The sequence below is a fragment of the Rhineura floridana genome, chromosome 1 (assembly GCF_030035675.1).
Source record: "Rhineura floridana isolate rRhiFlo1 chromosome 1, rRhiFlo1.hap2, whole genome shotgun sequence".
In the NCBI taxonomy this organism is placed as follows: Eukaryota; Metazoa; Chordata; class Lepidosauria; order Squamata; family Rhineuridae; genus Rhineura; species Rhineura floridana.
The window spans coordinates 221,427,267-221,445,849 of NC_084480.1; the positions used below are offsets into that span (position 1 = coordinate 221,427,267).

The window sequence follows — 18,583 nt, forward strand, 5'->3', positions numbered from 1 at the left end:
CCTGATTTGAACTAAATGCTTTGAACATCAGCCCCAGCCAACACAGCTGTTGGCACAACATTAGAAAAGGCTTACTATTTTACCAGTAAACCAAGCTATCAACAGAGCAACAGAGCAAGGGTAATAGGTGTATCTATCAGAGAGTTCCAGAGCTGTTGGCTCCATGAGTTTCTCTAAGTGGGCTACCATTCTTATCATAAAAAGATATGCCTTCATATGAAGACCTGTACCTTCAGAAGGTAATGATATGGTATGACAACAGTGCCCTCTTACAACTGCACAAGTTTGCTCCGAATAATGCTGCTAACAAAACAGAAAAGGAGGAATAGACGCTGTTAAAAAGGATGAATATATATGTTTTAAAAACACCAATATATTGTGTCATTTAAAAAAGAAATCTTCCAGTAATAGAGAACATTTTCTTGAGAAACTATAGAGCACAAACACGTCTCCATAACAGAATACTTCTTAGAGTAGTTTTCTACTTTTCATTGTTTTCTTTGGTTACTCACTGCAATATTATTTTTCTAAGCTTGACAATAACATTTTCACATATACTGTTTATAGCTGTACTTGTTCCAGCAATACTGATTACACTTTGTGTAAGAAATCCACAGCTGACTTATCCTCAACAGTCAGAACAATTTCTGCTGGAAAACTAGATCAATGTCTTTACAGCTCAGTGACATGAACCTGTGATGCATATGCCCCATCTCAACATTTATTTCCTGGTGCACCATATTTTAGAATTATTTCCCATGGCTTCCCTCAGAAGGTTAGCTTAGGACAAAGAAACATTTTAAGTCATCAGAGACAGTCATCTTGATTACTATACTTTAAGCAAAAATATTCAACTGGGAAATGTTCATTGAATAACACTCCAAGTTTATGAACTCATTAACTAAGTAGTCTGCTCAGTTCAAAGCCATACTGTACCTTTAGTTTGTGACATTTGCAATGGCACTAAGCCAAAAAGGTCATGAGGGTTCTTAGAGTTGCGCGATCTTGATGAACAATTCGACAAAAACAACACCAAAAAGATCATGCGCAGTAAGAGTATATGGCAGGAATAGGTAACCCCTAGCTCTCCAGATGTTGGTGGACTACAAGTCCCTAACCATTAGCCTTGTTGGCTGGGGTTGATGGGATCTAGAGTCTAACAACATATGGAGGGCCACAGATCTCCTATCTCTAGTTTCTTACCTGCCATTCTTCTATTTCTACATTGATTTGTTGTATCAAACCAAAGCTCCATATTTGCCTTCAATATTGACCGGCCATATGCTATGGAATGATAAATTACAGCAGGAAAAGTTAACGTCTCTGTAGAGTTAGATAAGCGTTACTCAATTGTTGGGTCTGCACGTATGTCAGCCATAGGTTCTCACATATTTAGTAAGTCTGAATGCCGAAAGTGGGTGAAAATAAAGATGGGCACACACTAAATGTTGTAACCTGCCCTTGGACTTCAGGGTGAAGGGTGGGTAAGAAATTAAATAACATCAAGAACAAGAACTCCTCCTTCCCACATTGATCATCTGAGCTATTTGCACTAGTCACTTACAGATTCTTGGATTGTCACATTTGGTAAATTGCTCTATAATCAGCTAGTGCTGGACACAGTCCTGCAATCCCAATGTAGGCAACACTCTCATGAGATTGGTCCCACTCTAAATTGTCTCCCTGGGACCATCTGTTCAGCCTCAGTGTGCTGCCTTTAATGTGCATTTCTTGTTCTCTGCTCTGTGCATAACAAGGGATCGGAAGCAGCTGGTGCGTGGCAGTATAGTGTATCAGCACTTCTCTGAAACAACTGCCTTGTTCTTCACCATCTGAGCTTTCCTTAGAAATAAGTCTCTGGATGCTACAATTGTGGAGAAAACTTCAGAAATGTAAACCAAACATAACTCTTTGCAGCAATTTATGTGTAAAACTTATACTATTAATACACTCAGTGTACCCCAGAGATACGTTATACTATATATTCTGGAGAAGGATTAACTTAAAAGCTGGAAGTATTTCATTAAAAAAGAATCACACAAATAGAATGCACGGAACCTTTTTTAGGTGGAATTTGGGAGATCTGTTATTTTTCTCCCTAACGCAAATGTAAATATTGTACATACTACTGAACAGGAAGAACAGCAAGGATTCATACCAGTACCATATTGCTTCTCAGATTACTGGGACACCTCTTGAGCTACAAACAAGAAAAATAAATATGTCCTTTATGGGAACATAAATGTAAATGGACTGCCTTCAAGTCGATTCCAACTTATGGTGACCCTATGAATAGGGTTTTCATGAGGCTGAGAGGCAGTGACTGGCCCAAGGTCACCCAGTGAGCTTCATGGCTATGTGGGGATTCAAACCCTGGTCTCCCAGATCATAGTCCAACACCTTAACCACTACACCACTGCTTATCCCGGTTCACAAGAGCCTGTGTCTTCATCCTGTGCTGGTCAGGCTGGACAAAAATAGATTTTAACCGACAAGCAGACTCAGCCAAAATAAAATCACACTGGCTGACTCTGGGGTATATTTGGACCCCAATGAAGTTTCCAATGGAAGGATGGAGTCACTTTGTACCCCAGAGACCTTGGGGGGGGGTCGCCACAAGCGTGCTTGACACTACCAAAGCACCTTGAATTTAAAAAACCACATATGCAGAGGAGGTAGAATTTTCCTGTGCAGTATTCTTTGGCCCCTTCTCCATGCATATCGAGTAAACTGGAATATTTTTGGACCCCAGTGGGTTTTTTTGTTTCCAGAAGGAAAATGTGGTAAGTAGCCAAAATTTGGGGACGTTATATGGGCAACAGTTTGCAACAATGTCCTAGAAGGACAACCCTGTAGGTCTACTCATGTGTAAAATACACAATAAAAGCCAGAAATTTGCCCCCAGGGCTTTTTGCTGGAGTATATTTTGACCCCAGGTAGATTTTTTTGTTTCCAGAAGAAAAATGGTAAGTGGTAACTGGCTGGAATTTGGGGACATTGTTAAGGGCGACAGTGTTCTAAAGGACAATCCTGTAGGCTTAAATGGAAATGGACTGCCTTCAAGTCAATTCCGACTTATGGTGACCCTATGAATAGGGTTTTCATGGTAAGCAGTATTCAGAAGGGATTTACCATTGCCTTCTTCTGAGGCTGAGAGGCAGTGACTGGCCCAAGGTCACCCAGTGAGCTTCATTGCTGTGTGGCGATTTGAACCCTGGTCTCCCAGGTCGTAGTCCAACCACTACACCACACTGGCTCTCCCTGTAGGCTTACTCGTGTGTAAATTACACAATAGAGGCAGGCATTTACCCCCAGGGCTTCTAGGGTATTTTTGGCCCCCAGTGGTTTTTTGTTTCCAGAACGAAAACAGTAAGTGGTAACTGGCTGAAATTTAGGGATGTTGTACAAATTAAAATTTCTGACAATGTTCTAGAAGGACATCCCTGTTGATCTACTTATGTGTAAATTACATAATGAAGCATGCACTTCGGGCTGAAAAGTACCTCACAAGTCTGCATAAAGGTTAATAAATGACATATTTCTTTTTTAATCAGATTTTTTAACAAGTTGAAAAAGGAATTTTTATTTATAATTTTCAATTATATCCTTACCTTAAAAATAACTTGATTTAAAATGCTACCTGAATATAATACAAACAAACATATGGCTCCAAGGGCCATATTAATGGCTGGGGACATAGGATATAGTGGACCACCCTGTTTGCAGGCAGGGAGTGAGGTCCACCCCTGAATGCCTCCTCAGTTCAGCAACAGAAACCACCACTGCCATCACTTCACTGTAAGCAGTGCTCCAAACCCTGTAAGAGCTCAAAAGAGGCATTGCAGGGTGTGTGTCAGGGACAGATTAGGAGAGGGTTTAGATCCACTGGATCCAAAGCCCCTTCCTATTCTGCAACACACACACCCGTATGCCAGCACTGGAGCTGGCATACTTACTTCCCTTGCCATGAAACCAATGGGAGGCAAAATAATAAAGAACAGCCAGTAAGGGGGACAGCGTAAAAAATAGTAAAGCCTACTACAGCCTGGTTTGCTGGTACAAACCCACCACAGTTTTTCTCTCTTCAGCTGACTCTGATCAGATAGGCAGCACTGGGAGTGGAGGGTAAAAGTCTCCCCCGGAACTATTTTCCTGATCAATATACCTACTCTCTCATAGCTGTGATCAGTTCCACTGGCGCTACTGTTCCCCTCTCTGGAGAGCTAATAGCAGAGGTGGGGGATGAAATCCAATTAGAGGAATAGAATGGAGAGGGGGAAAGGTTAAAGTCCCCTTCCTGAGCACCACAACCCCCAATTCAATTTGTCCCCCTCCAATGCTTAAAAACAACAAGAGAAGATCTGATCATGAGTCTTCAAATATTTAATCTTGTTTAGTGCCCATACACGTGGAGAGAAAGAGATACAGAGAACCGGAAATCTTGAATTTCATAGTTGCTCCAGAATGCAGATATAAGTTCTGCAGTGTGAAAAGTATGTGAGCTGTATGACCAGATATTATGGTATTATGCTCTTAGATAGTATAACAGCTCTATTTAGTTGCAAACAGATATGTTTTACTTGTTGTAGCAACCACTTAGTATACATTACCATGCACTATTCAGGAAAAAATATAAATTAGAATGTAGATCCATACTTTAAACTGCCCCTTTTCTTGGTGATTTAAAGTCAATAATTTAAAATTCCCTTATTTAAATCAATCTACCCTGGTACTAGTCTTCCATAAATCCACATTGCAAATGGCAATAATGATAGGACCAAGACAGGCTGCATGACAAGAATCATACAGCAAAAACAAGACAAAACTTTTTTCCAAGTACCTAATTGTTTTCCAGTTTAGCTAGCACTAAATTGAGAGAAGAGCAAGCCTGCCATCTGGACATTGCCCTTATTATTTCCAACATGCAGCACACAGCACTCATTTGTTTTCTAAAGCCATGTCATATTCAAACATAAAATAGTGTATGTTTGTGTTAAGATCAAGATGTAGCATAACCCCATGCAGTCCTACTCAGAACTAAATCCCACTGCATTCAGGAGGATTTGTTTTTAGATAAGGCTGCATAGGATTACATTCTTAATCTCCAATTCTATACACACCTACTTGGGACTCACCTCAGTAATGCCTGGGATTGCACTGGCAATTGTAGGCTATGGTCAATTTTAAGGATGCATATATTTAAGTTATTTAATATGTGCAAATGAAGAATAGCCTGAAGAAGCTGCAGATGGCTTCCTGACTTTAACACCCTTCTAGAGGAGTCAGGAGAACAAGGCCTCCCTGACTCTTTAACCCATTTTATCTTAAGCTGCTGAAGAATGCCTATATTAACCAACACTAAGAACAAATTAAACCAGAACTATCACTAGAAGCTAAAATGATGAAACTGAAGTTATCATACTTTGGACATATAATGAGAAGAGATGACTCACTAGAAAAGACAATAATTCTGGGAAAAACAGAAGGGAGTAGAAAAAGAGGAAGACTAAACAAAAGATGGATTGACTCCATAAAGGAAGCCACAGACCTGAACTTACAAGATCTGAACAGGGTGGTTTACAACAGATGCAATTGGAGGTCACCAATTCATAGGGTCACCATAAGTCCTAATTGACTTGAAGGCACATAACACACACACAATGTTAATTAATGTAATCTTTTTCTTCTTTGTAAATTGCTTTGAAAAGCTATTGTAGTGTAAAGCAATGTTTGTAAAATAAACAAATAATGGCCCTGTTCTTCATGTTTTAGAAATAACAATTTGCCTGTAGCTGTGTATAGTATGCTGCCAAAAACAAAATTCTCACAGAAACTGCAAAGCCCCTCTCAAAAAGCTTATGAAGTTTTTTTTAAAAAAAGTCCTGAAAGGTTGCCTATCTACTTTCTCTCTTCTCTACCAGCACGATCTCTATCCTTTCCTCCTCCTCTTCCCTGATGCTTTATTTATTTATTTATTATTTGATTTATATCCCGCCCTTCTTCCCAGCAGGAGCTCTTTACCAATCCAAGTACAATATAAGACACATATATAAGACATCACTGATAATTGTATTGTTCCAAGCTACTGGAAGCCTTTCACCATTTTCACAGGTATGGTTTGTTAGTTTATTAAATTTCCACATCTGTAACCCATATGTAAAGCTTACAATCCCTAGAAATGTGAAGTTGGTTTAAAATGGCCGTCTTCTACTTTTTATCGAGAGTGAAAAAAGATGGCCACTCGGCTTGATCAGTTGTTTGTTCTCTGGCGTTGTATCCATAAGGAATTCACTTTTACTCCTTTTTTCTGTTTTTAAAATTTGCAAAAGTTTAATCTGCAAGAGCCTCGTCCGAAGGTCAGTCAGCCTCTATTTTCTTTTTTTGCCTTACCTCCTCGTTAGTTTGTCATTTACTTTCTCTTATCTCCCTCGGGTGAGCTGGAAGGTCTGTTATGAACTCCGTCTCGGTTAGCCTGTAATTTACCTTATCTACTAGATAAGGAAGACAAGGAACATCTCGTCCTGTATAGACTCCGGTTGAGTTATAATCCTCCCCTTACTTTGCCTCTTTGAGTTCATCCCTTTTTTGACAGCATTCTCTTAAAACCAGCTTACAGCTCAAATGGTTCTGACGAGGAAGATGCACAGAGATCTCGGCCTTTCCCTAACTGAGGATACTAGCCTGTCTTCCAGGCCGCCCTGTGGGATGATTCATCAACCCAAAATTACTTCATTTTTCATCGGAAGAACAAAGATACTAAGACTCCACCCACGCTGGGAAATAATAATTTATGCGCCAACGGTAGTGTCCCTTTTAGCGCTCCTCCTTCTTGTTCTGATTCTTGTTCACTTGCCAAGGAGATCTTAGATTGGTCCATTGACCTGAAAAGGAATTTTATATCGGACATAATCCAGCCTTCCTCACGGTCCCTGGCGCAGGAATTAGATCAGACCATCTCTCCACCCAGTGAATCTACAGCTTCCGTCTCGACATTGTTAAACAATAAAGCGACTTTGGCTCCATCAACTCCCTCGTTGCTTGAGCTGTCTTTTAGGATCTCTGACCATAGGTCCCCTGATTTACATCTGTTGGACAGTTTACAGACTGAACCTCGAGGTGGGAACCTTCCACAGCTGGATGCTTTGTCTGCTTTGCCGCGAGACATCTTGTGCATTAAAATTTTTATTATGGAAGCTAATAGTCTGCTTACCACCCTGACTGAGGAATTTAAAAAGTTGCATTCTCAATTCACAGCTGTCCTGCTTATTCCTCCACCCTCATGTCCAAAGGTTGGCCACCTTACTCATGGGATACGTAAACGACGACCTAGGCGGAAAACCCTCATTCTGGGAAAGAAGTCAAAAAACGTCACAAATTATAAACAGCCAAGGACTCAGAAAATGAACTTTGTCAAATTATTTAAAATACTGGACTCAATACTAAAATCTAGAATACCCCAAAGAGCTGTTGTTTCACAGCGGGGACATCCTAGCACTACATCTAACTGCCCCCAGAATATTCTCCCTGCTTTGGCGCCTCCCAGTGTTTTGTGCCCCCGGATGGAGTCCCTTGTAACACCTAGGACTGTTCTCCCGATGGCCATCGTCTCCGCCAAAGCTGAAAGTAAAGATAATCATTGGAATCTAACTTATAGCCGGAATAAAATTGTTCTTTTAAACTGTCCCAGACTCAACTCCCGGGAGCATCAGCCTCAACGGAAACGTCATATCCTTGCGCTTTTCCATGCGATGTCTATGAGGCAGATAAAGGAGTCTGACGTCTATAAAGTTGATTATCTAACTAATACCTTTCTGGGCTCAAGGATCCTTCTCACCCTTAGTGGCCCGGATAAAGTCCGTTTTATAAGTCTGAATAGGCTTAGAATGCTTTCCAAGGGAATTTATCTTCAAAGGCACTTCCAGAATACCGCAGTCCCGCATTCACTTGTTCCAGCTCTGAAGTCCCCCCTGGATCCTCGTTTTGCAGATAAGGCTGTCCATGATACATATTTGATCCCATCAAATGGCCCATCCTCTGCCACCTATACTCTGTGCCCGACGCTCAAACAAGATCCCTTTTCTATTCAGCAGTCTACACCTGAGAAGGTTCCTCTAATGACTCCGTCGGCACCCAGTCACCGCCCTCCTCCTCCTCCCTCACCCAAGTCAGCTACCTGCTCAAATTCTTCTTGTGGTTTGAGGGCTGGCCAATCGACTGAAGCTTTCTCTTTCCTTATAGACGAGGAGAGGGAGCTTTTCACGAAGTTTGCTACCCTCCCGGCCCCCATGCAATGGGATATAATTGGGAGGCTACGACATCTTGCCCGTTGCCTCGAACTTAAGATTCTGCGCTCAGAAGTCCCGATTCTTGTAACTCTGGAACCCCAGAGGGACCTACCTAGTAGAAGCTCCTCTCAGCCCATTTCCAGTTTTTTGGCTTCCACAGAATTAGGCCCTACACCAGCTTCTGCCCTACAAGTTAATTTGCCAACAACCACCAGGGAGTATTTGAACACTCATACTTCCCCATCTTGGATGGATTTGAGACTGCTGGAAAGCGCAGAATTAGCCCCCCCATCGAAATGTCTTCCCATGGCTCCGCTGCCCTATTTGTCTGCTCCTATCTCAAATGTTAGTAGGTCAGCTTTCCTGTGCGAGAAAATTGATTGCTCTGATGACTTTCAAATGCTGACCTCGCCTCGGAACAACGCGACTATCTCGCCTTCTCCTTGACTTCCATCTCGGCGGTTGTTTCCAAACCAGTTGCCTCTCAAGGTCACTTCATGGAATGTGGTGGGCTGGCATAATAAACTCCCAGATATTTCTTTTAAGGAATTTTGCTTGCAATCGCAGATATTATGTTTTCAGGAAACCTGGGTTACCTCCCAGTTCTGTCCTTCTCTGCCTGGGTATGCATCCTTTTCTCTACCTGCGGTCCCCTCAGCTAAAAGAGGAAGACCGAGGGGTGGTTTGGCCACACTGATCTCCCTAGACTTAAACTTAACCATCTCCCAAATGGCAATTCTGGTCACTAATAACATTCTGGTTGTCCAAATTGCCTGGTCAGTGAATTTCCAATTATTTCTTATAAATGCCTATGCCCCGCCCGCAAGGAGTAGACAAAAGGATATGGCATTCTGGTCTGAGTTGGACCAGACTCTCTCTCATATTTTCCAGGAAGTGTCACAACCTTTAATCCTTTTAACTGAGGATTTCAATGCAAGGCTTGGTGCGAACAATCTGGCAATGGGAAAGAAACTGGGCCTATCCCTGGAGGATCTATCCTTCTGCCCTCCTAGGTCTTCTAGGGATCAAGTAATATCCACAGCAGGTTGTTCGCTTTTTGCCCTGATCTTTAAATATCACCTAATTATCTGTAATGGTTCTCCTAATCATCCGTTAGCAGACTCATATACGTTTTATCAGCACAGAGGGATGAGTGTCATTGATTTTATGTTCCTTTCACCGGTATTAAGTCAATATTTTGAGGCCTTCACAGTTTTAGTTAGATCTGAGAGCGACCATATGCCTATTTGCTCCCTTCTCTCCATCCCATTATCCCCTTTAATTCCCAGTGGCATCCACTCCGACAGTCTTTCTCCGTTCAGGGTGAGGAGGCTACGTTGGGATGGGAGGTTGCAAGATGTTATGACTGCTCATTTATATTCCCCTGCCACTTTAAGGCTGCATGATCAACTCCTATCCTCTGTAAATCCTCTTGAGCTTTATAAGATCTTACTGGAGGATATGAGGCCGTTGGTGACTACCTCCCGTCCCCCCTTAAGGAAGTATTGTGGGTGGTATGATAACCAGTGTGCACAATCTAAAAAATGTTGACTGATGTTATAAGATCCTTAAGGAATGTAGATCCCTCAGAAAACTTCAGTCGTTACATCTCCCAACACAGGCTCTACAAGAATTTACTTCGTACTAAAAAAGCAAAGTTTATACACCAACAATGGATGGATTTGGCAGCAGCGCTTACTGACCGCAACCCAGCTAGTTTCTGGGCTATAATTTTGAGAGGCCTTAAAGGGGAACACTCCCCAATAGATAATCATATCACTGCGGCCCGTTGGAGTTCGTATTTTGCAGACCTTTTTGCCGGCGGCGTGGCCTCTCCTATGCCGGACATCTATGTCAATTCTCTTTTTATGGCCTTACAGGCGTGTGAAGAGTGGGCCCCGGTGGACCCGCAAGAGCTTTCCCCATTGATCAACTCCCTTCCTTCTAAAAAAGCCCCGGGCCAGGACATGATCCCAGCTGAACTATTTAAAGCTGCCCCTGACTGGTGGGCCCCTGTGTTTGCTAAGCTATTTACCTATATCAATCAGTCTGGCTCTGTCCCCAAAGGCTGGGAGAACAGTGTTGTGATTGCAATTCATAAAAAGGGCTCCAGAGATGCTCTGGAAAACTTTAGACCCATTAGCCTTATCGATGTCGCGGCACAATTATATGCCAAATATCTGCTGTGGAAATTACAGTCCTGGGCTCTCGAGAATAAGGTTATGGCAGAAGAGCAAGCTGGATTCCTTAGGGGTAAGTCCACCATTGATCATGCTTTTACTCTATCTCATTTAATCCAGAAGTACTCCCTTGATAAGAGAAGAGAGTTATTTGTAACCTTTGTCAACTTTTTCTCGGCCTTCGATCTAATCGACAGAGAGAGGCTCTGGCAGAAATTGGCATGCACAAATATTGACCGTCGTCTGCTATGTCTCCTACGTATACTCCATACTAATACGTCCCTTAGGGTTAGAGTGGGGCCTAATGGTCTTCTCTCAGACGCGGTTCCCATAAAGAGAGGAGTTCGCCAAGGATGCCTTTTGGCCCCGCTTCTTTTCAATCTATATATCAATAATATTGTAAAGGTGTTAGCAGGCCCCGATTTCTTTCCCCCCTCGATATTGGATTCAAAGATTTTGGTACTGCTATAAGCAGACGACCTTGCCTTAATTTCCCTCACACAAATAGGCATGAGGAGACTTTTAAGAACCCTGGGTTCCTATTGCATGAAGGAGCACTTAATAATCAATTACTCTAAGACGGTAGTTGTAGTTTTTGGTCGACAACCTAAACTCCATCTATGGAAACTAAATGGTAGACTTATTCATCAACAGCGCCATTTTAGCTATCTGGGCCTTACCTTTACTTCCACCCTTTCGTGGAATTTACATGTTGCAGCAGCTAAACTAAAAGCCACCAATTCCATTCATTCGCTGTTGTGTTTTTTTTAATTTAAGGGAGGCAGCTTGGTGCCACCTGCTCTGGAGGTGTTTCAAAGGAAAATTATTCCTATGCTACTCTATGGCGCTGAGATCTGGGATTATGCAAAGCCTCTTTGTCTCGAGAAAGTCCAAAATGCCTTCCTTCGAAGGGTCTTGGCAGTCCCTTGTTGAATGCCAATTTCCTTCTTGAGGATTGAGACTGGCTTATATTCCTTAGTAGCCCTGGCTCATGTTGCCCTTGCCTCCTTTTGGCTAAGATTAACTGCCATGGATCCTTCTCAGCTGCCTAAAAAATGCCTCCATGAGCAACTACAAAATCTGTTGCAATCTACCTGGTTAATTAGAATTAAATCAATCCTTGCTTTTTATGGGATAAGCATTGAGTCCCCTCCCTCTTTTGTAACCTCACGAGCTAAAAGGATACTGAGGGACAGAATACTTTTTTATGCCAAATGATAGGATTTGTAGTCATCCTTTTCCTGCTGGTTTCCTATGTTTAAAACCACCTTTAATATGGAACCCTATTTCTCCTTCTTAGAAGTTCCTTGTTTGAGAAGAGTGTTTACAGCTATCCGCTTTCAAACAATGTCCTCTGCACTTCTTGAAGGAAGATATGCAAATATACCGATCCATCTTCGGTACTGTATATGCAATGCGGGTGAGGTACAGGATATTACTCATTACTTGCTGAGGGTGTCCCCTTTATAATGATCTGCGGTCCAAGTTTTTTACTCCTATTATCCATCTTCCTGAGAACAGGCCCACTCTGGAACAAGTTTGTGTTGTCTTAGCGGGCACGGATAATTTTGTTACGAGGCAAGTGGCTAACTTTGCTTTTGCTGCAGCAAAAATCAGGATTAAGTTTCAAAAACAGATTAGGTCTTCAGATAAATCTTCTTCGCTCTGACCTGGGCCTTGTGTCCAAGGGAGTATGATGTCCTTAGTTTAAACTGTTTCTTGTGTATTATGTTTTTTAATTCAAAATTTTTTAATACCTGTATTCTATATTTTTACGTTTTCTATTTGGATCTTATACTTGGTACCCTATATATGACTCTGCGGTAGCCTATGGCCCTAAGCAATAAACTTGACTTGACTTGACTACTTTTTATCCCATATTTAACAACATTCACAAGTGATGCATATGGAATAAAACCATATGAAAATGCTATTTGTCATTAAACACAAAACTTATATTTCTAATGCAAGCGGCTTTAATTGCTTGACAAAGATAATAGTGTCTTAGAGTGGAGCAATGTGAAATACTATAATATAAAATAAGCCTTCAATTACAGGATTTATACTCAAGGACCAATAATTTATATAGACTGGGATCCAAAGCACAGCATAAAGTGTTACAGATCCTCCTTTCTGGCAGCAGCCTCTACCTCACCTGTCCAAAAGCATCCTGAAGGTCAGAAGCCACCCACAAAAGCATCCCATGAGGCAAGAGAGGCGATCGCAGGAAGGCAAGTTGGCCACATATTCCATATGTGCAGGGTAATGCTTCCAGATCCCAGCTGTAGCACGTTCAGGTTGCATTCATATACTTACTTACCTGGCAGAGCCCCACTGAACTCAATGGGTTTTACTTCTGAAAAGACATTATAGGGTTGCACTGTCAGTATACTAAGTATATAAGAATTCTTATCTCATCCAACCTCCAGAGCAAATTCTTAATGTTTCCATTTTACCAATACAAAACTAAAGATCTTCCCAGACGTTCTTAGTGGGTAATTTGGCTTCACCCTATTTATGGGGACCCCCTGCCTTTCAGTCTCCCATTCCATAGCCCACCCCATTTTGTAGGGATGCTGACCTTCAGTGGAGCATTTTGGGAGGACTGGGGGCTACTGTGGGAAGGGCAGTGTGGGGGATGTTACTACTTCAGCTCCATTGTGTGCAAATAATTATGGATCCAAGGAATAGGAGGATAGCCTTTCTACAATGGGATGGCTGTATTATGAAGTAGCAGTCTTGTTTGTTGTGGTAAAGTTATTTTATTGTTTCTGTGGGGAAAGGAGTATGATTTAAGGATGGAATGATCTGTCAGTTTCAGTTCTCTCAGTTTCTCATTTCTCTAATCAAATTCAGTTCTCTACATTTCTGCAGCAATTTGCAATTTCTTTTTTTAAATCCTCATAAAAATTCTTAAGCATTTTAGTGCAAATTTATCATAATAAATACATTTTGTATGAAGCTTTGACTAATGTACACATTTTTGCAAGCAATTTATCCCAATATAATGCATTTTTGTATATTTTCACCAATATATTCATTTTATGCATACTTTTCCCTAATACATGCATTTTTATAATCATTGCTTGGTTGGTGAACTGCATCGCAAAATTCAGATAAGTATGAATTTTAAAGTTGGCTGTGTTTCAGTTCTTATATTGTTTCGGAAAGTGCAAATTCGATAAATTTGGCTTTAAATGCAAACTGAATTGAATTTATCTCATATCCCTAGTATGATTTGATGTGTGTTGCAGTGCTGGATTGAGCAGGCACTCAAAAATATAAGGGCTATCTTCCTAAGAGAGTAGGGGATTGTTTTGTGAGAATTTAAACCTTTTAGGGGGGAAATTAAAAGATTACACTTTTCATTTTGAAATGGTTATACATAAATAAAAAACACTTCACCAAGTCGCACAGAAATTATGCTGGGCAGAACAGGCAGAGTGTCACTAACCTCAACTGATGCTAGAGGCACTAACAGTATCGCTGACACTCCATTGTACAAGTAATAAGCCAAAGGCTCATCTATCAAACAGAATTGCACCTTCTAAGGAACCCAGTATTGTGAGTTGGATGCTGGGGAAAACATACATCTGCATCTGTGTTGGAACTGCTTTTTTAGATGTTTTTAAAGCTTTTTTTAAAAGGTGTTTTTAAAGATGTTTTAATTATTTTAAAGATGCTTTCTTTTAATGTTTTTAAATATGTTTTGTTTTAATATGTTTTAAAGTCTTTTGTTTTTAAGATGTTTTAGAGTGTTTTTAGTGTTCTTGTTTGCTGCCCTGCATGTATCTGTTGTGGGACAACACTACCTGGAATGGACTAAAAGACCTGGCAATGACTGCACTCCAAGAGCCTCAAGAAATTAAAATATAAGACCTTAATAGTGAGACAGAGTCAAGAGTGAGTTGGGATTTGATTCTGACCTTCTGGTGCTCAAGTTTAACAACCTGATATCAGCACTATCCTGTACTATCTAATCAGAAGTAAGTCCTGTTGTCTTTAAGAGGCTAACTTTAACGTGCGTATAGAACTGCAGCCTAAATGCCCATCTTCAAATGTTAACAAAGAACACAGAAAAATTATGGGTGACATTCAATGCTACAGTAAACTTGTTGAAGTTAAAGAACATGGGTAATTAAGTTCATTAATTTCAATGGGTCTTCTCAGTGTAGGACAGTGGGGACAATGGGGAGGGGGAGAATAAAGTACTTCACCTCCTGGGCTTGTGTGATTTCCCCCCTTGTGTGATGTGTTTGGTCACATGTCTTTGGACCAAAGCCTCCCCCTGATATGCCACCAGCATACTCCAACATCAGTAGGACGAGGGCTATGGAAGTTTCTGCAGCAACAGGGACTGAGGATCTAACATCAGATCTCCCTGTTCAAGGTTGGATGCAACTCTTTCTTCACCTTTGGAGAAGGAGATCTGATACTTCTGATAGGTGCTGGATCATCCTCCCCGGGACCACAGGACTGCAATTCTTTACCCACTTTCCAGGGAGAAAGCCCCACTGAACTTAATTGGACTAACTCTTGAGTAGACACATATAGGATTGTTCTGTTAATTAAATTAAAAACACATTGTACTTATGAATTTGAAGTCTGACGTAAAAAAACAAATGGGGGAATTATGGGGTCACTGAGAGTGTGAATGACAGTGGATAAAGGGTTGGATCATGTTGGTAACTGCTAGGCAGGAAGTTTACTGCAAGGTTTTGAGCAGGTCACCATGCTTCATCTTGACCTACTTCTTAGAATTGCTCCAAGGATACAGCGGAGAAAAATAGAAAACATAATTACAGACACACTGCCCTGGGATCCTTGAGAGAAAGGATGAGACAACCATGATTTTATATATATATATATATATATATATATAATGTCAAATAAATGTCAAATAAATGTCAAATAAATAAATAAATAAATAAATAAATGTCAAATAAATAAATAAATAAATGTCAAATAGCTTTCTATATAAGGAAAATATCCTTTCCACAATGGATGAACAACTATAAAAATATTCATGTAACTATCCTATACAGATATTGCAAAATGAAAAATGTTTCATATCATATCATGGCAAATATTTTCCCCATATACGACAGAAGGGGTTTTATCCCTTTGTGAGATCTGACACACTTTACTAGCAACTTGTGTGGAAACATCAAGGAGAATGAAAATGAAGATACAGGTACTTGAACAGAAAAACTATCTTATAAAATGATCAAGTCAGATGGAAGTCAACTTCTTTCTTGCAGCTAATTTTAATCTCATCTCTGGAACTGAGGCTAGACCCAGTTCCAGTTACACCATATCAAATTAGCATGTATCACAAATGATTCAACAGACAAACCTATGCCACAATCCTATACACACTCACCTAAGACCCATTGAACCCAAGGCATGTTACTTCTGAACAGGCATACATAGGACTGCACAGCCAGGATCCAATTCTGATTCTATGTATATATGCCATAAGGATACTGCAGGTTACATCTTTGTGGAAGAAACAATTTCTAAGAATCTGCTCTATGACATAATCCAAGTTAAGAACTCCCTTAACTTTACATGGGCTGTGTCTGACATACACACATATCAAAGTACAGAATAACTGAAACAAGGTTGTCCTCAATATATATATAAGCAGCTGACTTTGTGCTTTTGGCTCTTGAAGGATTAGGTCTTACCATTTTGCAAATAGACCTTTCTCAAACAAACAAAAAGTCCTATTTGTCAGTTAAATTCCAAAGAAGATCTTAAACAATGGACACATGAGAGCTATACTACAAGCAATTCCCGACAGAGGTGAAATCTTAAATTAAAGTGTTACACACAGTACAGTGAACACAGTGCATGCAACCAGAAAGTATATTCTATAAATACTTTGCATAATATGCTCAGCGTTTTGACATCTAGTTATTAACTGAAAAGAACTAAACCCCTTGTTGAAAAACACACAGAGTGCTAGAGCTAAGGACCACTAATTTCTTCTAAATTCATAAAAGAGAAGGTTTATTCTAAAGGGTTCCTATGTTTAAAATAAAGTTAAGTGATAAAATGCAGAGGAAGATTTAGTTAGAAATGGAAAAACAGACAGTATGATGATCAAGCCAAAAGTATCTGAAAGCCAAAGCAGAGGTGATCCATTACAGCTTACATACTGTGTTCTCCTTCAAAAAATAAAATCCACTAATGTTTCATGGTACAATCCTACATTCTTTTGCTGAGCTTTGATGCATTCCATACTCATAAATTATATGATATCATTTTAAATTTATTTACCTATTGCATTTCCAGCAAGATCTACTTCCACGTGGTAGTCACCCTCTCAAGTGGGATCAGTTTTCCATGCTGACAGTTACTGGTACCAGTAATTTGTTCTAGGGATGGAGGGGGTAATCAGAACCTGGCTGCTGCTTTGCTCTGTTAGAGAAACCACTAGACACCGTCCATCTACCCCATACAAATTCAAGACCGTGACACACCTTAGTCCAGCTACTGAGCAGATTTTGAATAAAATGAGATCTGAACTTTTGGAGAAAATAAAAAAGTAAGCAATCTCACTTTTTGTGCCTCTTGTTTTGTTAAGTGGGAACACAAACGATCATCTACAACAAACATATACTCCTGAAGTTTGCTTTCCTCCTGCCTAATGAGGAATGGAATGCATTGGGGAAAAAGAAAGGAGACTCATTCCACTTATTAAATGTGATGTGAACCATTAGGCTGATAACAGGCTATATTCCTCAGCATCGTTTCAGCCAGAATCAGAAGAGTTGGGAAAGAGAAAAAGGCAGAGAAAGTTGCCAACCCCTTATCAGCGTAGCAGACAGGCTACTACCTACCCACTTGCGTCTCGCAAGATCGGCAGCCAAGTAAGGGTGACGGAAGGAAGCAGTTGGGGCTTCTCAGTCTTCAAAATCCAAAGGAAATGTGGTTGTTTTTTTAAATATTCGGGAGCTGGTTCTCTTATTGCAGTCACAGGAATCACACAAACAGGTTGGACAGGATCATATGCATATATCATCATCATCTCAATTTATACCTAGCTAACCAATGACGCTTTCCTCGACACTTAAGCCTGCAATGCGATGCATGCTTTCTCTGAGAGTAAGCTTACTGAACTCAGCAGGACTTACATCCGAGTAATCATACCACAGGGTCGGGCTGCTAGCCATTTTTAAACGGATCCCCCAAAGCCCGGATTCATTGCTACGGTGCTCCGTCCGCAGCTCCCACCCAAACTTCCCGCTCGCCTCAGCCCAGCCAGTCGGCTCGCTCACCTCCACTTTCAAGCAACTCTTCTTGCGAACCCTGGAGAGCTCTGTCACCTCGCGCTGTCAGTGGGCGCATCGGAAAAGAACCAAAACAGACTTTCCCGCTTCCCCGCGGATGGACAGACGGAAGGCCGGGGCTCTGACAAGGCTGCACCCTTTCGGCGGCGGGCTGCAGGTGCTTCCCCACTCCTCAGACCAGAAAGTCCGGCCACTAGTAGCAGCGGCACCGCAGGCTCGGAGAAGGCAGCCAAGAAAAGGGGCAATTGAGAAGGACACCGCCCCGCGCCACTTCGCTTTAGGCGCCGCCTTCTACACTCCCCTCCCTCGCCCGTCTTTAAAATCCCACGCGGAAAGGTTGTCGGGTGGAGCAGTGCTTCCGTTGCGCTTCTCGCCTCCGCGGGTCCGAGCAGAGATTCAGCCTCGTGGTGCTTGGGTTGGCTGTGGAGCGCGCGAGCGCTGTGTGCGCCCCAGAAGGCCACAGCAAGGGCGGGAAATCGGCTGCGCATTTCTGGGCTCCTCCCGCGCGCTGTGAGAAGGGCTTGGCAATTCTTCGCAAGTCCGCAGCAGCGGGAGGAAACAACATAGCTAGCCTTGCCCCGGAGTTGGCGAGGGCGCCCTGAACTTTTCTGGACAGGCAGGCAGCGTGTGACGAATAAATAAAATCAACAACAACCACACGACAATATACCTTCCCCACCACATCTAATGCCACCTTGTTCAATTTCCTTCAATCTTACTTCAGCCTGGCCGTGATCCCGTAGCTTTTTATTTTTTGTTTTTAACATATAAGCCTGAAGACCCCCCCTATGCAGCAAGTGGCTCTAAAGGTCTCCTACAC

General features: G+C 41.5%; 2 protein-coding genes across 3 annotated transcripts in view; one reads left to right on the forward strand and one right to left on the reverse strand.

The window, feature by feature from the left end:
- KCNG2 (potassium voltage-gated channel modifier subfamily G member 2) overlaps positions 1 to 18,143 on the reverse strand; it is a 117,454-nt gene extending 99,311 nt beyond the window's left edge. The window contains exon 1 of one of the 2 annotated variants that reach the window (XM_061593987.1): positions 17,752 to 18,143. The gene's annotated coding sequence lies outside the window, so the exon portion shown is untranslated. Of the gene's footprint in view, positions 1 to 17,313; positions 17,402 to 17,751 lie in introns of those variants that run through there. The other variant, XM_061594001.1, reaches the window with a different exon arrangement.
- On the forward strand, positions 6,260 to 8,900 carry LOC133367828 (uncharacterized). The gene is made up of 2 exons (XM_061591952.1): positions 6,260 to 6,356; positions 6,610 to 8,900. The coding sequence occupies exon 2, from the start codon at positions 7,188 to 7,190 to the stop codon at positions 8,730 to 8,732; it is 1,545 nt and encodes a 514-aa protein (XP_061447936.1). The 5' UTR covers positions 6,260 to 6,356; positions 6,610 to 7,187; the 3' UTR covers positions 8,733 to 8,900.
- Positions 18,144 to 18,583: the final 440 nt, after the last annotated feature.